At 42.6% G+C, this 22,189-nt stretch overlaps 1 protein-coding gene across 2 annotated transcripts in view; it reads right to left on the bottom strand.

The window, feature by feature from the left end:
- LOC124596433 (COP1-interactive protein 1) overlaps positions 1-22,189 on the bottom strand; it is a 398,432-nt gene that overhangs the window by 283,863 nt on the left and 92,380 nt on the right. For both annotated transcript variants that reach the window (XM_047135568.1, XM_047135569.1), the window contains exon 2: positions 15,412-15,517. In XM_047135568.1, coding sequence (XP_046991524.1) covers positions 15,412-15,512 — 101 coding nt within the window. In that variant the 5' untranslated portion in view covers positions 15,513-15,517. The remainder of the gene's footprint in view (positions 1-15,411; positions 15,518-22,189) is intronic.

Below are 22,189 nucleotides of genomic sequence, written 5' to 3'. Positions count from 1 at the left end.
GTCCCTTATGGGCAATCCATTGTTGATGCAGTTATTGTTAAGATATGTTCTTACATGCATGCTAGTGCGGTCGTGCACCATTTAGTTAAAAATTGAATTTTTTGGCATGTTCTCGCAATTGCAGATAAAGCCACATGAACGAACCAGCTGGGAACCAGCTGCACCAGGGAGACCCTTAACGGCAATCACATGAATCAGAAATTTACAACTGGCACCATATCAGTTATTTAGTTTCGGTGCCTAAGTTAAAGTTTACTCCTAGTTCGTATCTTCATTCATGGAGAAGGTACAGTCACAAATTATATCTTTATGAAATACCCTGTATTTAGAGACCTCATTTATTTGACTGATCAGTTTTGAACCGAAAACCCCACTCTAGTTAGAAATAATTCAATACGAGAATCTTGTGTGAAAAATTAAAAGAAAAGTAAGAAGCGAGGAGAAATTCATTTCGTGAGCCTGAGAACTAAACAGCTCGTAGTGGAAAGTTTTCCATCCGTCAATGGTCAGTCTAAATGATTACTCTGCAATTTACAATTAAGTGCCGGGCAGAGTGTTCGTCGAATCACCTTCAAGCTATTTCCCTACGGTTCCAATCTACAACAGCGCGCGGGGAAAACGAACATTTGAATCTCCACGTATGAGCTTGATTTCTATTTATTTTGTTATGATTATTTCTCCCTCTGTAGGTGAGCACCAACAAATATTGTCGCCTTTGCAAAAGAAATTTGGTGGCTTGAAATTTCTTGAGAAATCCTGCCACAGCGAAATGCGCCTTTGTTTTAATGATTGCCACCTTAATTCGCTTTACCACATCCGTGGCACTCTGTCCCCTACTTCACGACGGTGTCATTCTTTGAACTTTTTTCATGTCCTCCGTCAATCCCGTCTGATGCGGACCTCATAACGGGCAATAATACTTCAGAAGAAAACGGACAGGCATAATGTAGACAGTTCTTTTACAAGACATGTTGCATTTCCTAAGTATTCTGCCAATAAATCAGTCTTTGGGTTGCATTATCCACAACATTTTCTATGTGATCGTTCCAATTTAAGTCATTTGTATTCAGTCCAATTTACAGCCTTTAGATTTGTGTGGTTTATAGTGTAACTGAAATTTAACCGATTCCTTTTAGTACTCACGTGGGTGACCTCACACTTTTCATTATTTAGAGTCAATTGTCACTCTCGCAGCGTACATTGCCGTATGTCCTGTCTAAAGTATTTTGCAATTTGTTTTGCTCACCTGATGTCTCTACTAGGCGGTCAATGACAGCACCATCCGCAAGCTGCCTAAGAAGGCTGCTCAGATTGTCTCCCAAATCGTTTAACTCGACGGCCTATAATACTTCCCTTGCGGAAAGCCAGATATTACTTCCGTTTTACTCGACGATTTTCCGTCAGTTACTACGAATTGTAACATTTCCGACATGAAGTCACGAGTCCAGTTGCACAACTGAGACTATATTCCATAGTCATGCTATTTGCGTTCCCCAAGGAAGTGTTATAGGCCCTCTATTGTTTCTGATCTATATTAACGACATAGGAGACAATCTGAGTAGCCTTCTTAGATTGTTTGCAAATGATGCTGTGATTTACCGTCTTGTAAAGTCATCAGATGATCAAAACGACTTGCAAAATGATTTAGATAAGATATCTGTATGGTGCGAAAAGTGGCAATTGACCCTGAATGAAGAAAAGTATGAAGTTATTCACATGAGTACTAAACTATGAGCACTTGTTCTTCTTCGTCACTGCAAACGTAATGTATGGACAGGAATTACTGACGATGAGTAACGATGCTACAATCGGAACACAAAGAAGGCGAATATGCTCCTGTTTATTAAAATACTCTGACTGATTCTATTTTCCTCAGCAACTTTAAAAAATTTTACCAAAATTTTGGCTTGCGAACATGTTCGCTATCTTTTTAACATGCAACACATTTCTCACTCCCACAACCTCCCGTATATGTAACTCACTCACAACCACTAGTCCACATCTGCAAGTCGCTCATACCAATCCATTCCCAATTGCCCATTCTCACTCACTCACTGCCATTATCTCTTTACGTCTCTGTAACGGTGACAGTCCCGTCTCGGAGCTACAGTCTGCTTCGTTCTATCCCGCTACTATAGTCTCTTTTCACTGTCACTGTTTCCCTCTTGCTTACTACTATATCTCATTCATTCCTTCCCATTGCTGCTGTCTTTTCTCGCTGTCACTACCTCTCCCTTCCTCGTTGTTGCTGTCACAAACTCTATCTCTCTCACTATCACTGACTCTCGTCCACTTCCACTTTCTCCTTCTCATTATTCCACTCCCACTGGCACTGTCTCCTTCACTCTCTTCCTAGCACTGTTCGTGACAGATTATGTTTCACTGTCGCTGTGTCTCCCTCTTCTTCTCACACGGCCATTGTCTCCTTCGTTCTATTCCACAACCACTGTCTACTACCTCTCATTACGTACGACTTTTCCGTCTCTTACCACTGTCATTGTCTTCCCTCTCAGCATCAAAAAGCTCGAATACGTTCGCAAGCCAAAATTTTTGGGATAACTTTTATAGGTGCTGAGGAAGTTAGAATGAGGCAGCTGAAGCCCCACTTTTCAGCATTCGCCTTTTTTGTGTTCCGAAAGGAGCTTTTTTCTGCAGGTTTCCTTCTTTTATTTGCTGCAGCAGGGAATGTCACTCATATAAAAAGACCTTCATTGGCCACTAAAATTCTGATAGTTTACTTATGTGAAGCTGAAAAATACCCACAAAACTATATAATTTTGCACATCAGACCGGATTTTATGTGCACAAAAATTTCACATCTGATTCAGTACAACAACAAAATGTGATTGCTAGTGATACAGGAGACATTTTACAGCATATTTGTCCGTGATACGCCACTTTATAAACTACTCACTCCAGATTTTACGTGCCTGTTTTATGTGTACAAGTATGGTAACTTTGAACCTCTTTGGAGACGGATAAAGATAATAAGAAAATTTTGGAACAGGATCTTAGGAATATATCGTAAAAATTACTGCTATTTGCTGCGCACAGCCCTCTTGAGATCCGCAGCTCGGGTTTGGTCCCCAAAAACCACGTTTTTGGGGTTTTCTCAGAAACCGCCCATGAAGTAAATGGTGTCTCCATATGCCTCTTAAGGCGCGCACCAGACCCCATCTAATACAAAAAGGACTAATCGGTTTGCTCCATCTTCCTAAGCTGAAGGGAATGTGTAACATTCGAACTTCGACCCTGAAGTGTAGGGTAGTTAAAGTAAGGCGATCTTTCTGTTGAGTATACAGATGGCCTCTTGCTCAAGCACTACCCAAAACATGTGACCCCATTTTCCTATCACCAGCAGAATCCGAGGTATAAGCCCCTGAAAAATCCCGTTTTTATGTAGGTTATTTTGGGACATACTGATAGCGCATGCTGTCGCCTGCATACCTATAGGGCCTTACATACTTCCAAATACTGGTGCGAGGTATCGCCAGTACCTATCGAACGAGCTGCCTGTCCTGCTAGAGTACCATTCCAACATCGGCTTGAGATATGATTCACGCTTGATCGAGGACCAGCCTATTTTCTTCGAAATGTCCAAGACAGTTAATGGGCAGCAGATTTGTCAGGGAGGTCGAGTACGTTGGCCAACTACTTCTGCAGATTTAATCCCTTGGATTTTTGGTTGTGGGAATACTTGAAATCTTTGGCGTGTGCATGCGTGTAGTGAGATACAAACACTACAGGAACGCGTCATCAGTGCCGGCCGGTGCAACTGTGATAAACTCAGAGTTTTTCACTGAGTGCTTGTTTCCCTAAAAAAGTTAGAAACACGCCTTGCTGTGGATGGGCAAGATACTGAGCGCCTCCTTTAGCGATGGCTCACATGTGCAGGTAACATGAAATTGCAATCGGATTACGTGAGAAGCTCTGCTGTTTCACAGCCACAGAATAATGTGTTCTCGTTTGTTTACTGCACTGTGTTGGTCATTCGTAATAGCTACAAGCTTGCAGCAGAATAGACGTGTTTCAGACAGTAGCAAAGATGACCAAGTGATCATAGCTCCTAAGGTATACAGTTCAGATCCCATGTTTCTTCGTTTTCTTGTGCTTTTGTCCTGCATCGGCGCAGGGGCGGCATATTATTTTAGGATTTGTCATACTTAATATAAGGGTGGCCGGGTGGCCTTCCTGTCGCCACCTCGTTATTCCCTGGGTCCCAATACGTGCACCTCATCTATATTATTCATGCGGAAGTGAACGAAAGTTTTATAAATATTTGCGAATCGTCTAACTGGGGCAGGATTCGGGTACCAGCCCGGTACTCACCTAGTGGAAATTGGGAAACCGACTAAAAACCACGTCCAGGCTGGGCGGCACACCGACTCTTGTTCATCCGCCGGCGTACCTCCACGTTCAGGAAGCGGCCCTTTAAGATGCACCGCTCCGATATTTTTATCTTCTTTCGGTCCATACTACCACCTCTCGAACATGGAATACTTTTTAACACGCTGTGTATGTCTAGAAAAGCGTTTCAAATGATGCGAACTCGAGATATCCCGCGGTGAATTATTCTGAAACAAAGTGTTGTTTCTTCCAGTTTAGTTATGTTCTAGCTAATCAATCGATTGGGTTTAAATATGGGGAGTTTGGTGATCAGAGGAGTATGGTAAACTCATCCTGGTGCTCTTCGAAACACGCACGTACACTGCGAGCTGTGTGAGATGTTGCATGCCGTGTGACATGTTGCGTTGTCCTGCTGGTAGCTGCCATCGTCCAGAGGAAAAAACATATTCTTCATGAATAGATGCATAGTTGTGTTGATCCACTGTGCCTTACAGAATGAGGAGATCATCCACGGAATGCCACGAAAACATTCCATAAAGCTGACTCCTCTGGCCTGGACCCCTCCAGTGGTCGATACTGAGCCACACACGCCAATGGCCAACTGTCCGATGGAACAGAAGACGTGATTCACCTGAAAACGCCACCTGTCACCTCTCGGTGGGCATTCAGCTGCTGTATTGGCGTGCAAATTCAAGCCTTCGTCGTCGATTAACAGCAGTCAGCATGGTTGCGTGAATCAGATGCCTGTTGCGGAGGGGCGGCCGCTGTGGTCGAGCGGTTCTAGGCGCTTCAGTCCGGAACCACGCGGCTGCTACGGTCGCAGGTTCGAATCCTGCCTCGGGCTTGGATGTGTGTGATGTTCTTAGGTTAGTTAGGTTTACGTTGTTCCAAGTCTAGGGGACTGGTGACCTCAGATGTTAAGTCTCATAGTGCTCAGAGCCATTTGAACCATCTAGGGGACTGATGGCCTCAGATGTTACGCCCCATAGTGCTTAGAGCCATTTGGACCATTTTGAACCTGTTGCGGAGGCCCAAATGCAGCAACGTTCGCTGAACGGTAGTTGAGGAGACAGTGTTGGTAGCCCTTTAGTTCATCCGGGCGGTCAGCTGCCCAACAGTTGCACGTCTATTCTCAGATACACGTCTCTGGAGCCGTCGTTCACCCTTGTCGCCTAAGGCCCGTGGTGCACTACAGCTGCCTCGGCGCCGGTTTTGGATAACCATGTCCGGTATACTTTAGCCACGCGCCACACGAACAGTTTACAAACTTAGCCGTTTCAGAAATGCTTCCAATCTTGGCCCGAAAGCCAAGTATCATTGCCTTTTGGACGTCAGATAATCGCTCCGTTTCCATATTATGACAACGACTGCACTGCACTGTTATCTCCCTCTTCCCCCCCCCCCCCCCCCCCCCCACCTCCACTTCTAGTGCTGCGACCTGCAGTCTGCAAGTGGTTATGGCATGTTGACGTTGAGCATAGGCAGTGGGCACATTAATGTAACTGGACTGTGTAAAATGACGCGGCGGTACACCCAGAAGGATTGTAATGAGACTGACAACGGTCGCTGAATCCTTAACTTACTAGAGCGAGATCTGCCGCAGCAACTAGCAGGCCGGGAATTAGGAGCATCTAGAGAATCTTCCATCCGCATGCCGTAGGCGCCGGAGCGAAGCGGTTAGCGGTGGAGACGAGGCGTGGTCGGCTGGAGTGGGCGACATATTCTGCTGGCGCGGTCGTGCATTCCTTGAATGCGTCAGGACGAGCGCGCCACCAGTTCCGTAGTGTCACATTAGTCGCGTTCCTAAACGCCCGTGGCGCTTCACTCTGCCTAACCACACCTCTAGTCAAACTAGACTGTAAAACGTAGCGGGGGAAGTATCAGGTTCACTGATGTAGCTGTCTGTAGTGGAGCTTCGAAATTTGCGTGTTGTTTGTCACGTGCTCTGTGTGTAACAGAAATAGAATTGAAGGATCGCCTTTTCGAAACCCCGCAATTCCTACCCACTGCGACGCTTAAGTTATTTTGCTCAAAGGTGCGCACAGCCTTCCTCTGTAACGATGCAAAGGCGTGAACTCGAAAAGGCCGTCCGCCGCTCGTGGTCTCGCGGCAGCGTTCTCGCTTCCCGAGCGCGGGGTCCCGGGTTCGATTCCCGGCGGGGTCAGGGATTTTCACCTGCCTCGAGATGACTGGGTGTTTGTGTTGTCCTCATCATTTCATCATCATCCAGGAAAGTGGCGAAATTGGACTGAGCAAAGATTGGATAATTGTACGGGCGCTGATAACCACGCCGTTGAGCGCCCCACAACCCCAACATCATCATCATCACATCGAAAAGGCCACAGCTCAGAGGTTCACGTGACGTGTAAGGTCAACACCGGCTCAAAGGAAGGCCTCGGCGCTTGTTCGTGACGTCACGTCAGCTAGGCACGGCGAACGCCAGGTCTGTTGCAGACATACTCATAATCGTGGTGTCTCCCTCCCTGACACAGGAAAATGTGAAACTATTGGCGGTAGTTGACCAACACATATTGTTCTGAGAGATTTCTGCAATCAATTAATTGTGCAATTCATTACACTTCTTAAAAAATAGTGTATTCCTGAACTTAAATTTCCACCTGTTTTAAGGATTGACATACAAAAACAACTTCATGGACAACTTCATGGTCCAGCAGCAACAGAATTCGTGCTTCTTTACCTTATTTGTAAATCTGTGGAAGTTACGTTTGTACTGGGTTGCTTTTACAAGAAACTGTGAACATATTGGTGCTCTTCTTTAGTATCTTGGTTGACTATGGGATGAGGAGCACTGAATTTTAGTGAAATATCTTGCGATTGTACACGTTGGGGGAGGGTGTGGGGGACAGAAGAAGAAGCAAAAGGGAGATACTTGTTTTATCAAATAAAATTTTTTTATCTTATAAAGTTTCTCCTTTCAGTTGCAAGAGGGTAATATTTATCTTTTCTAATGTGCATGTTTAAAAAAGTTTAAGCTCAGCAGTATTTTCAATGTATGAAGCTATTTTGTTTCCCGTTTAGAATTCCTTTCGTTGAAAACGACTGCAATCTAATGACTGGCAACAGTTGGACATTTACACATGTAAATTAGTTCACATTTCCAGTGACGATGTCAAACGAAAATAAATAAATAAATAAAAGAAACGAGTTCATTGTAAGGGGGTCGGGGTAAGTTTCGACAACAAAATGGATCAAGGAAATATAGGTACTTGAATGTAAAATTTCCGAAGCTTGCAATGGGGCAAAGCGTCTTCTCATACTGATCTACGTTTGTTTCGACAGGATTCAGTAATACAGAACTATGATCTTCATTTGTAGCTCTACGACAGTAAGAAAATCTTTCATCTAAATAAAAATGCAGAATCTAAAACAATACCAAATATTTTGTCCAAAAATAAGAGATTTATAGTGATAAGCACGCCCAGGCTTTTCTGCCTGCAACAGACGTGCCTAGCTGACGTGACGTCACCAACAAGCGCCGAGGCCTTCCTTTGAGTCGGTGTTGGCAAGGTGGGCTAATGACGTCACATTGGCACCAAACTTCAACACAATTATGCCAACGCCGTTGTGGACTGGTCACACGATCGGTAGATCGTCAGAGCGCCTCTTGCCCACATTTCGCCCCTTCTTTTGACCACTCGGCATGGAGGATAGAACCGAGACGCCTAAAGTTGAAATCACGCGGTTTTCTGATGGGTGGCAGAGAAAAACATTCCAAACACACCGTCGCTGAGAATCGGCATGAAGGGGCCGCAGAGGTGGCATAAAGGGCGTCAATGAAACCACCCCTTTTTTTATACTTATATGGATATGGTGTCTATTCTTTCGGACATGTCCGACACCATATCCATATAAGTATATAGATCCTCTTCTGTGCGGATGCACACATATTGGTTCAAATGGATCTGAGCACTATGGGACTCAACATCTTAGGTCATAAGTCCCCTAGACCTTAGAACCACTTAAACCTAGCTAACCTAAGGACATCACACACACCCATGCCCGAGGCAGGATTCGAACCTGCGACCGTAGCAGTCCCGCGGTTCCGGACTGCAGCGCCAGAACCGCACGGCCACCGCGGCCGGCTGCACACGCATTACCCGAACTCTTACGGGACTTGGTATGAATGTCTTCCACGAGTAATGAGTGTGTTGGGTAGGGACACTACGAATGTATCGTGTGGACATACAAGGTGAGAATGTGGGTCTCGCGGGAGGCGTGCGCGAGATAGTCCCTGCAGTCGCGCTACCCTCCGTGCCCTCCGTGGCTCAGATGCAGCCGGCACGGTAGCTCAGCCTGTTCGGTCAGAGAGCTGTTTGGCCTCTGTAATAAAGAAACTGAGCGGAAGGATCAACAAACGAACTTTAACGGATGTCTTGTGACGTCCGCAACGACCAAACACAACGATCAACAACGAACAAAATGAAAAAAAAAAAGATGGATAGAGCGTCTGGCATGTAAGCAGGAGATCCAGGGTTCGAGTCCCAGTCGGGGCACACATTTCCACCTCCCCCGTTGATATGTATCAACGCCCCTCAGCAGCTGAAGGTATTAATATAATTCTAATTTCGTTTTAACCCCTTCTTTTGGAGCGCTGATTCCCACACATTTCGTAGTCTGAATCGACACGTCAAAGTGCAATCAGCAACTGGAAGACGTTCTCCACAACATTTGATACTACTGACACGCCCGGAGGTTTCAACCCTTCTCTAAGGAGACTGTGGGGCTGCATCCCAATTAAACGTTGTCTGACCCCTTTAGAGCGTAGCGCCGCCTCAATTTTTGCTCTGGTGTATAGGGTGGAACCACTAGGGATCGTCCACCAACATTCCGATTTGAACGTCATCCGAAGCGGCAAAGGAAGCTTATGCTTTAGCCGATCCCAGTCCGATCCAGACTCAGATCAGCATATTAAGAAGCAGATCTAAACTACTACATATTCGTACTATAGTTAAACAGCAATAGATGAAGATGATGTCTCCGAAAATGTTTTATTTGAGTGTGAACTCCAGCTACGAAAAAATGCTGTATGTTTGTATTAACTCTATTCGTGTTTAGACTGAGACCTCTATAAGGTACAGGCACAGCCTACATAAAAGAACACGAGCTGCCTAAGCTAAGGGAAAGCTGAAAGATGGAAGGAACATATAGAGGGTCTATATAAGGGAAACAAACTTGAGGACAGTATTACATAAAGAGAAGATGAAGTAAGTGAACATGAGATGGGAGATATGATATTGCAAGTATAATTTGACAGAGCGCGAAAGGATTTAAGTGGAAAGATGGCTCCTGGAATAGACGACATTCCCTCAAAATTACTGAGATCTTTGGAAGATCCAGCCATGACAAAATTATTCCACCCCGAGTGCAAGATGTATGAGACACGTGAAATTATCTACAGTTCAAGAACAATGCAGTAAGTCCAATTCCAAAGGCAGTTGCTGACAGGATTGAATACTTGCGCACAATCACTTTAATAAGTCATGGTTCCAAAATACCGACACGAATTCTTTACAGAAGAATAGGACAACTAGAGGAAACCGACCTCCTGGAACATGAGTTTGGGTTCTGGAGAACTGCAGGAACACGTGCGGCAATACTGAACCTACTATTGGATCTAGAAGAGAGATTGAAGAAAGGTAAACCAACGTTTATAGCATTTCTTGATTTAGAGAAGTCTTTTGAGAATATTCATTGGATAGCACTCTTTGAAATTTTGAAGGTGACAGGGATAAAATACGCCGGCCGGAGTGGCCGAGCGGTTCCAGGCGCTACAGTCTGGAACCGCGCGACCGCTACGGTCGCAGGTTCGAGTCCTGCCTCTGGCATGGATGTGTGTGATATCCTTAGGTTAGTTAGGTTTATGTAGTTCTAAGTTCTAGGGGACTGATGACCTCAGAAGTTAAGTCCCATAGTGCTCAGAGCCATTTGAACCATTTTTTTAGGGATAAAATACAGGGAGTGAAAGGTTATTCACAACTTGTAGTACGGAAGACAGATTGAAAAGGGAAAGGTTTGTAGCCTGCCCCCGATGTTATTCAATGGGAACACTGAGCAAGGAGTAATTTAACAATCGAATTAAAGTACCGGAGGAAACAATAAAAACTTTAAGGTTTTCCGATGACGTAAATCTGTTAGAGGCGGCGAAGGACTTGGAAGAGGAGCTGAATGGAATCAAAAGCGTCTTGAAAGTAAGGTATAAGATGAGTATCAACAAAAGTGAAAGAAGTGTAATGGAATGCAGCCACTTTCAATCAGACGATGCAGGAGAATTTGACAAGTAAATGAGACAGTAAAAGTAATTGATCAGTTCTGCTATTTCACAAGTAAAATATCTAATAATGTTCGAGGCAGAGTGGATATAAAATGCTCATTTACTAGAGGAAGAAAAACATTTTTGAGAAAGAGAAATTTGTTAAGATCTAATAAAATTTAAGTGAGAATACAGTGACAGAAATAAAATTGCAACACCAAGAAGGAGCTGTGCGACATAAACGAAAGTTGGTAGACCTGTGTTTCTACATCTAAAAGATGATGTCTGTTTAAATTTAGCGTTAATCGCGTAAGAGTGGCGCTGGTAGGACACTATGAGAATGCAAGTCAGTTTTGCCTTCAATACACACTGTAACGATCTTGAGCGTTAGTTGCCTTTAAGATTGGATGTGGTGAGTTCAACTGAGTCAAAAATGCCTTTAAGACGACAAAGACACCGTTATTAACACCTCACTGAATTTGAACGAGGTCGTGTAATAGCGCTACAACAAGCTGTGATACTGCAAAAAGAATTGGGAGCAATGTAGCCACTGTACATGACTGCTGGCAACGACAGTCAGGAGAACGTATGGTCGCAAGAAGACCGGGCTTTGGGTAGCCATGTGTCAGTACCTAGACGGATGACCATAGAGTTCGGGGTATGGCTCTGGCGCATCGTGCTGCAATATGCAGCAGCAATTTGAGCAGCGGTTGGCACCACAGTCACACAGCGAACTGCCACAAATCGGTTACTTCAAGGACAGCTCCGAACCCGATGTCCCAAAGCGTGTTTTCCACCGACCCCCAACCACCGCCATTTGAGATTTCAATAGCGTCAAGCGAGGGATCATTGGAGGGCAGGGTGGAAGTTTTCTGATGAGAGCTGGCTCAGCCCCAGTGCCAGTGATGGCTGTGTGCTTGTCAGAAGGAGGTCTGTTGAGGACCTGCAACCAACCTATCTGTCCACTAGACACATTGAGCTTACACCTGGAGTTACTGCTTGGTTCGAATGACGGCAGGAGCACTCTCGTGACCATCCCACGGACCCTGACTGCAAATCTGTACGTCAGTCTGGTGATTCGACCTGTAGTGCTGCCATTCGCGAACAGATTTCCAGGGAATATTTTCCAACAGGATATCGCTCAACCACACACCGCTGTTGTAGCCCAACATGCTCTAAAGAGCGTCGGTGCGCCTTGGCCTGCTCGATCGCCAGATCTGTCTCCAATCGAGCACATACAGGACATCATCGGACAAGAACTCCAGCATGATCCAGAAACATCTGTGACCGTCCCTATACTGACTGACCAACAGCAACAGGCACGGAACTCCATCCAACAAACTGAGATCCGGCACCTGTACAACACAATGAATGCACGTCTGCAGGCTTCCATTCAACATTCTGCCGGTTACAACGGTTATTAACGTACCTGCATTTCACATTTGCGTAGGCTTATCTCGCGCTTACATTGACCTGTGATCTTGCAATGTTAATCACTTAGATATGCTATATCGACAAATCTATTCCTGAAATTTCATTATTTTAAGGTGTGATTTTTTTTTCCTTTAGTGTATTCCACTATAGTTGGCCACTTGAGAATATCAAGCCAAAACAAACTGTGAATGACAAATCTCCGTTTATAAATTTTACTTTTATGAATATGAGAGTGTCAAAACTGTTTGAATTATATCGTTGCAAAATATTGTCTTGGACGGGGCGCATTCATTCGCACATGTACAATTGGAGCTTCTACAAAGTCAAAGCGCTCAAGCTGTCGCTATAACACAATCCATCACTGTATGACCTGACTGGATGTGACACCACTTATTCAAACGAACAGTACAGTAATTAATTTCCGCAATCTGATTTCTCCAGTTCCGGAGAAAGATTCAGTCTGTGGATGCAAACAGCGCTCGTGAAATCACTGTCTGTGCTGCCTTGCTTGTTGTCAATGATTTGTAACACATTATTAATATTTTTGGCTATTCGTGTCAGATAAAATTACATCTACTGTTCCCATTCAGTCGTCAATCAGTCATCATCTCTGACTGCAGACTAGTTAGGCTGCATCTCTGACTGCAGACTAGTGAGCCTGCATCTCTGACTGCAGACCACTGAGTCTGCGCATTCTGAAAGGAATCTCCGAGCTGCCTCCCAGCAAGAAAGCTTGTTTTCCTGAATATGCAGCATAATAATACGCGCTAGCATTGCCACTGTGTGTAAGCAAGAGGAACTGACCCGCCTTGAATGAGCGTCTGAATACCAGCGTCACATGACTCAATATGAATGTCCGCTACGTAGTAGACGGCATGTACGTAGGCGGCCAAGTTCTGAGCTGTCTGCGCGTCCACCTCCATCAACCGCCGGCAGCCTATGAGATTTATAGTCTGATTTAAATTAGCCAGCATCTGACATTTGCGGCGCAAAATTGCGACATCACGGTGACAAGTGCTATTTGTGGGTAGCCACCACAGCACTCCACTCTCCACAACGATAGTAATTCGCTTTAAAGGTCTCTATCTGCTACAAAAATTTCGTGAGAAACTGAAATTCACATACGAAATTGATCTCGATGGTCGTTCTAAGCATTTCAGTATTCTATTCTATATTTTATTAATTACTGTCAGAGTTAAAAATAATTCTTTTGAAGTAATTAAAATTTTCCTATCCAGAGTAGGCTCCAAAATTATCACTTCATAACTGGAAAACTACTTCGTTTATTGCCTAAATATTCGCTCAGAAAGGATCTCTCCGAAGTTGCGTAGCTCATCCGATTCCTACGTGTAAGCTTCGGAATAGGCACTTCCCTGCAATTTTGTCAATATTTAACTTGAAACAAACAAAAATTTCAAAGTTCAAAGTCTCTATCTCCTATTGAATTTGCATTTTTCGAAGACGACGTTCTGTTCATCCTGATTTAGGTTCACTATGATTTCCCCAAATTATGCCAAGCGTATGCCGAAATGATTCCTTTGAAAAGCCTTTTGTAATCCGAACTGCGTCTCTAATGACCTCGCTGTCGACGGGACGTTTAAGTATAATGTTTCTTCTTTCTATCTCCTACAAAATTTAGGCAAAAATTCTGGAATTGATATGTGCTTAGATCTCTATAGTGTATCTGAGCACGTAAAAATCTGTTCTTTATTTTAATTAGGGCCGGAGTTCTGTTTTTTACTTTAAATAGGCGAAATTTTCAGGTCCGTAAAAGCTTTTTACTTGAGACAAAATGCTTCGCTCAAAGGAATTGACAACACAATGGGGACCGCAAATGTCAGACTCCCATTGGTGTGTTGGTAACTGAAGCACACCAACCCTCTAGCTACCTAGTGGGTTAACACTGTATGGCAAAATTACTCTTAATGATTAATGGAAACCACCTCAGCTGTAGTTTTACACATTCTCTCCTGACTGCACCGAGACCACACTTCAGCATTCAACACGCTTTAATTCGTTGTTTTCTACATCTTGTAAGGATCAACAACTTGGAAGGTGTTTCCCTCCACTATGCCACCATTCGTAAGCAAATGCCTTACTCTCCATGATTCCCTATTGCTCTCTCTCTCTCTCCCTCTGTCTCTATCTCCTTCTTTCTCTCTCTTTCTCTCACTCACACACCCTCTCTCCCTCGCTACCCACTTCCCTGTCTACCTGCCTCTGTGTCCCTCGTCATCTCTGACGTTATCCCTCTCTATCCTTCTTTGCTACTCTCCCACTCTGAGTGAGACAAAAAATAGGCTACTAATCCGTACCGTAAATGGTATAACTTAATTATCGCAGTACATCAAAATGTTTATATCCTTAACTAGAAAGTTATTTAAGGTACGTTCGTTATTGGAGGCAAGGGTTGGACGCAATGGTTTGGTCTGGGTCCGCATCCTACGGCAATATTCAGCGTCCATTTCAAGTCATGTACCATTTGTTGACTACTTAGGAGAGCATTATTTAAGTTGGTACTGAAATATGGCACCAATTTTACAACGGACATACCTGCAACAGTCAACGAACTTCACAAGTACTTGTGAATTTACGCATGTAAAAGCGTCAGATTCCGAACAAAAGATTCTGAAAATTGAAATCTTTTATTGGAAGATTTTTACAAGATGACGACCGAATGGTTCTGAATGAAACGTTTCTATCACTACTGGTAAGCCCTCCAACCTCGATTCTTTCAAGAATCGAACTCCCATGTATAAAACACCTTTATATGTGTGATTTCTTTACAAATGACTAACACATTTGATGAGAAGCGCGTAAAACCTTTATGGCTGAAGACGCAAAACCATAATAATAAAATCACAAACAAAAGTTATTTCCTTTCATTATTTTTTGGGGGGTATCGGTGAGAAATTATATATGTAAAGTGTGTTGGAAGTCGCTACGGTCTCTCATCCTCAAATACTGGGTGAATAAAGTCTGGGCAATTTGCGCGCCATGAGATACTCTGCTTCAAGATATATAAACAGTTTGTAATATTTGACTTACTGCGTTAAACTTTTAATGTAGAATCGGACGTCTTAATGAGTAGACTGTGACAGCATTTAAAATTTTTAAATTCAGCAAAAAATTAGATGAAGTATTGACAGTAAAATTTTTGTTTTCAAGCTGTTGGATAGGCAATCTACAACTAGGGCCGGATGACCGCATTAGCTGCTGTTTCTTCGTCGAGGCACCCAAGCCACCCCACATCGGCAAAGTCGTACGTGATACCGGCCCAAAACATGACTGGCCCACTCTCCGTTGTAAAACTTTAGCCAGTAATGCTTTGCAAAAATAAGGTAGCACGCTTAACTCACCTGAAGCATCGCTTGCACCTGGTTGGCCAGCGCACCTGAGGGTGGAAACCAAGGGGGCACAGGGGGTCGCCTTTGGAAGCTGGGAACTGTCGGCTGTACATTATTTCTGAAAAAGAGAGAAACTCTTGTAATCGATACCTCTTACAAAATTAACGATTTTGTAGCAAAGTAGAAACATCAGTCGTAAAGATCTTATGGACTAAAGGCAACAGGTTTCAATAAAATCCACGACACATTTTTTACAGAGTCTAAAACAGCACAGGTATCAGTCAATATAGGCGACATGGAGGAACTCGAAAGTTGTCTCCGTTATAGCACAAAGTATTTTACTTCACGAATACTCAAGACAAACGGCGCCATGTTTTTTTTTCTTCTTCTTCCTCTTTTCTTCATGGAGCAGGTGTACAGCATGATTGGTCTTCACTGAAGTCATCTGTTCTCGGTTATCCTATATCTCTGATTCTCGCTGATCTATAATGTATCACTTCTTTAACTAATCCGTCTTTAGCCATCCTGTTGATGTGTTGTTTCCATTTTATGCAACCTTGACCTATTTTTTCATTCATAAACTATACATTAAGTTCTTATTTTATAGCCTTGTTTTGTTTTTGATTTGTGAAGACATAATCTCTAACTATCCTCAAAAATTTCATCTCAGCCGACTCTATTCTCTTCTTGTCTTTCTTAATTAGCGTCCAATATTCACTTTCATTTATCAGAATAAGGGTACCCATTACTTTGTAAAATTTTAGCTTTGTATCCATCCTTGTTTTGCCATCAGTGAATACGTGTTCTATGTAATGTGCCATGTTGTTGTTGTTGTTGTGGTCTTCAGTCCTGAGACTGGTTTGATGCAGCTCTCCATGCTACTCTATCCTGTGCAAGCTTTTTCATCTCCCAGTACCTACTGCAACCTACATCCTTCTGAATCTGCTTAGTGTATTCATCTCTTGGTCTCCCTCTACGATTTTTACCATCCACGCTGCCCTCCAATACTAAATTGGTGATCCCTTGATGCCTCAGAACATGTCCTACCAACCGATCCCTTCTTCTGGTCAAGTTGTGCCACAAACTTCTCTTCTCCCCAATCCTATTCAATACTTCCTCATTAGTTATGTGATCTACCCATCTAATCTTCAGCATTCTTCTGTAGCACCACATTTCGAAAGCTTCTATTCTCTTCTTGTCCAAACTATTTATTGTCCATGTTTCACTTCCATACATGGCTACACTCCATACGAATACTTTCAGAAATGACTTCCTGACACTTAAATCAATACTGGATGTTAACAAATTTCTCTTCTTCAGAAACGCTTTCCTTGCCATTGCCAGCCTACATTTTATATCCTCCCTACTTCGACCATCATCAGTTATTTTGCTCCCCAAATAGCAAAACTCCTTTACTACTTTAAGTGCCTCATTTCCTAATCTAATTCCCTCAGCATCACCCGACTTAATTAGACTACATTCCATTATCCTTGTTTTGCTTTTGTCGATGTTCATCTTATATCCTCCTTTCAAGACACTGTCCATTCCATTCAACTGCTCTTCCAAGTCCTTTGCTGTCTCTGACAGAATTACAATGTCATCAGCGAACCTCAAAGTTTTTATTTCTTCTCCATGAATTTTAATACCTACTCCGAATTTTTCTTTTGTTTCCTTTACTGCTTGCTCAATATACAGATTGAAGAACATCGGGGAGAGGCTACAACCCTGTCTTACTCCCTTCCCAACCACTGCTTCTCTTTCACGTCCCTCGACTCTTATAACTGCCATCTGGTTTCTGTACAAATTGTAAATAGCCTTTCGCTCCCTGTATTTTACCCCTGCCACCTTTAGAATTTGAAAGAGAGTATTCCAGTCAACATTGTCAAAAGCTTTCTCTAAGTCTACAAATGCTAGAAACGTAGGTTTGCCTTTCCTTAATCTTTCTTCTAAGATAAGTCGTAAGGTCAGTATTGCCTCACGTGTTCCAGTGTTTCTACGGAATCCAAACTGATCTTCCCCGAGGTTGGCTTCTACTACTTTTTCCATTCGTCTGTAAAGAATTCGTGTTAGTATTTTGCAGCTGTGACTTATTAAGCTGATAGTTCGGTAATTTTCACATCTGTCAACACCTGCTTTCTTTGGGATTGGAATTATTATATTCTTCTTGAAGTCTGAAGGTATTTCGCCTGTTTCATACATCTTGCTCACCAGATGGTAGAGTTTTGTCAGGACTGGGTCTCCCACGGCCGTCAGTAGTTCCAATGGAATATTGTCTACTCCGGGGGCCTTGTTTCGACTCAGGTCTTTCAGTGCTCTGTCAAACTCTTCACGCAGTATCGTATCTCCCATTTCATCTTCATCTACATCCTCTTCCATTTCCATAATATTGTCCTCAAGTACATCGCCCTTGTATAGACCATCTATATACTCCTTCCACCTTTCTGCTTTCCCTTCTTTGCTTAGAACTGGGTTTCCATCTGAGCTCTTGATATTCATACAAGTCGTTCTCTTATCTCCAAAGGTCTCTCTAATTTTCCTGTAGGCGGTATCTATCTTACCCCTAGTGAGATAGGCCTCTACATCCTTACATTTGTCCTCTAGCCATCCCTGCTTAGCCATTTTGCACTTCCTGTCGATCTCATTTTTGAGACGTTTGTATTCCTTTTTGCCTGTTTCACTTACTGCATTTTTATATTTTCTCCTTTCATCAATTAAATTCAATATTTCTTCTGTTACCCAAGGATTTCTACTAGCCCTCGTCTTTTTACCTACTTGATCCTCTGCTGCCTTCACTACTTCATCCCTCAAAGCTACCCATTCTTCTTCTACTGTATTTATTTCCCCCATTCCTGTCAATTGCTCCCTTATGCTCTCCCTGAATCTCTGTACAACCTCTGGTTCTTTTAGTTTATCCAGGTCCCATCTCCTTAAATTCCCACCTTTTTGCAGTTTCTTCAGTTTTAATCTACAGGTCATAACCAATAGATTGTGGTCAGAGTCCACATCTGCCCCTGGAAATGTCTTACAATTTAAAACCTGGTTCCTAAATCTCTGTCTTACCATTATATAATCTATCTGATACCTTTTAGTATCTCCAGGGTTCTTCCATGTATACAACCTTCTTTCATGATTCTTAAACCAAGTGTTAGTTATGATTATGTTGTGCTCTGTGCAAAATTCTACCAGGCGGCTTCCTCTTTCATTTCTGTCCCCCAATCCATATTCACCTACTATGTTTCCTTCTCTCCCTTTTCCTACACTCGAATTCCAGTCACCCATGACTATTAAATTTTCGTCTCCCTTCACAATCTGAATAATTTCTTTTATTTCATCATACATTTCTTCAATTTCTTCGTCATCTGCAGAGCTAGTAGGCATATAAACTTGTACTACCGTAGTAGGTGTGGGCTTCGTATCTATCTTGGCCACAATAATGCGTTCACTATGCTGTTTGTAGTAGCTTACCCGCATTCCTATTTTCCTATTCATTATTAAACCTACTCCTGCATTACCCCTATTTGATTTTGTGTTTATAACCCTGTAGTCACCTGACCAGAAGTCTTGTTCCTCCTGCCACCGAACTTCACTAATTCCCACTATATCTAACTTCAACCTATCCATTTCCCTTTTTAAATTTTCTAACCTACCTGCCCGATTAAGGGATCTGACATTCCACGCTCCGATCCGTAGAACGCCAGTTTTCTTTCTCCTGATAACGACATCCTCTTGAGTAGTCCCCGCCCGGAGATCCGAATGGGGGACTATTTTACCTCCGGAATATTTTACCCAAGAGGACGCCATCATCATGTAATCATACAGTAAAGCTGCATGCCCTCGGGAAAAATTACGGCTGTAGTTTCCCCTTGCTTTCAGCCGTTCGCAGTACCAGCACAGCAAGGCCGTTTTGGTTATTGTTACAAGGCCAGATCAGTCAATCATCCAGACTGTTGCCCTTGCAACTACTGAAAAGGCTGCTGCCCCTCTTCAGGAACCACACATTTGTCTGGCCTCTCAACAGATACCCCTCCGTTGTGGTTGCACCTACGGTACGGCTATCTGAATCGCTGAGGCACGCAAGCCTCCCCACCAACGGCAAGGTCCATGGTTCATGGGGGGTAATGTGCCATATATATCTGAAACTCATCTAATTTATCGTGACATCTTTTTATATAACTAGCTAATAGTGCAGCCTAAGGAATGAAAACGTGACACGTGGTTATTGATTGATCACTTGATACTATTTTGGAGCGAATTGGATATTTTATTTAGAATGCTGTTGACTTAGTTTTTTTACTGGAATTTTTAGAGTATAGTTCTTACTTGTTTGATTGAGGCAATGTGTTGCAAACTGGAGGTCATTTCTCCTTGTGGATAATTATTTCATCATCGATAAAGAGCAGGGTATTTACGAGTGTATGTCCTGACATTAATCTGACGCCTTGTTTAACGTCCCGTTTGTATTTCCTAACAATGTCGTCTTAGTACTGTTGATACTGTCACTCTCCGTTGTTTGATCTTTATTGGTTCTATCTTCCCTTTCCCTCTATTTGTTATAATTCCTGTATGCTGATACAAGCTCTACATTATTTGTACCAAATTTCTCGGACACCCTTGCTTTTCCACGATGTTCCAAAGCTTCACTCTATCGACAGCCTTTTCATAATCTATGAATGCGATATGAGTCTTCGGGTTGTATTTCCGTAGTTGTTCAATTAGCTGACGTGCGTCAGCAACATCGTCAGTACAAGTTCGTTCTTCTCTAAAGCCATTTTGTTCCTCTGTTCGGAGGGCGTCAGCTATCTTTCTCATTCTATTGCTAATGACATCTGTAAGAAGCATGCAGAAGGCTTATTCCTCCATAGTTTTCATGGACATTTCTTCTCCCATTTTTGTACAGCGCATCACCTCCGCTATCTTCTACGGTTCTAGTATCACCCTCGTCTTTCAGCATTCATGTAAAGAAGAGCCTTAGTGTAACGTTGACACTCTGTTTTTAAGGAATTCTACGTTGATCCTGTCAGGAATTGCAGCTTTCCTGTTTTCCGTTTGATTCAGCGCCTTCCGTATCTCATCTCGTGTGAGGTCATCGCCTTGATATAAAAGATGGTCTATTTTTATCCTTTGAAGTTGTAATTCTTTGCCATCTTCTTTAGTCTATACTTCTCGGTAGGGTTTTATCCAAGTATCTTTATCTGTGACATTTAAACCTGCAGCATCCCTTTCTTATTTCACGAGTTTATAAACCACCTCTTGTCTATTACTCACGTCATTTTCTATAGTTGATATACATCTGTCTCACGATTCTTGATGATGTTTCCTTGCTATTGTTTCGACAAAGATGTGCTTTTTTACATTTATATCCCTCGACTCTCTTACCTATTACAACGCAGTTTCAAGAGATAAGGATTTTTTTACTTTAACTGCATTCTCGATCATTCCATATTGTGAAGTCAACATTACGCTTGAAAAGGGACACAGAATGACCCTCATTCTAAGATTAAAGTTAATATTACTAGACATACTATAAGTTTTAACACAGGTTTCAGTTACACATTCTGGGGTTATTGGGAATGACTGAGCATTATTAACTTAAAATTAGTTTCCATTACTTGATTTATGAAGCTGTGAAAAACTCAAGGTCCTGACAGCCATAAACGACTTAACAGTGTAAGATTTTAGCGGTAGGTTGAAATAAGCTGCTTCTGTTTGTTTCTCACGAACACAGCACTTTTACAAGCAAACTTAACAGCCATTTCGTTTCTGAATTGAATGAACATATACACAAAGTTTGCCAGCTGATAGAACGAATCCTTTACGAAAACTGGATGATGAAGCTACAGCAAAGTTAATTGTGTGCTTCCGGCTGTTATGTCAAATTGTTGTTTCCATTTTTATGCGTAATGTTTCAACCCAGCTGTGGCGCGTTGTCGAAGTGTGCATAAAATGGAAACAACTCGGCAGAACACCCTGAAGCAAACAAGTAATAAATCGCGCCTAGAAATTCTGGGAGATTATAGCAAAGTCAAGAAGTTAACTGGGTTTCGCTGTTCAAAGCTTTGAAGGAATAATTTTTTCTGGTCACAGCAGTAAGTTGGGTCGCCCACCACAGGCAAAGTAATTTGAAGATAAAGCGCAGGGCCTGTTTTTTTGCGCCAGCCGAGGAATTGCATTTACTTTGAACGGTTGCACTCACAGTTTCAGTTTCAGTTTAAATATGCCAGTGTCTAGCGATATCAGCGTAATAATGTACATCATTTCGTTCACTTATTTGTCTTCTTCGGTCTGCAAAAGCTTTAAAAAATGTCCGAAACAACTGACTGCTTCTAGTGAATGATTACTGGTTTCCTTTATTTTCTACCTCTTATCTGCACCAAATTATAGACACATGGAGTAATATTTCGCTTTAGCACATAAATAAACCAAAAAATTACATGTTTTCACTTAAAAATTAAATTTTGAGATGCTTTCTGATTGGTCACTGATAGTTTTGTTTTCTTACCACAGTTTAAGATACTTTTATCGGTGGCTTGCACACATTTAATCTATATAAACTTCCGGATAATTTGCTTTCACAATAAATATAAAGTACCTTCTTAACAGTTCTAGCGAGCTTAATTACCAAATGTGGAATTGTCGTTGCTCGACTGAATGTGACATAGCGAAGGGTAAGACATGATATTTACGAGGTCGTAAGGAGAATTGAGCCATAAAGACTTTATTGTGTTTTATATCTACATACACTGATAAGCCAAAACATTACGACCACTGTCCACGGCCACCTTGGATGCCA

The sequence above is a fragment of the Schistocerca americana genome, chromosome 2 (assembly GCF_021461395.2).
Source record: "Schistocerca americana isolate TAMUIC-IGC-003095 chromosome 2, iqSchAmer2.1, whole genome shotgun sequence".
Lineage (NCBI taxonomy): Eukaryota > Metazoa > Arthropoda > Insecta > Orthoptera > Acrididae > Schistocerca > Schistocerca americana.
This window is presented reverse-complemented; position numbering and strand designations above follow the sequence as displayed.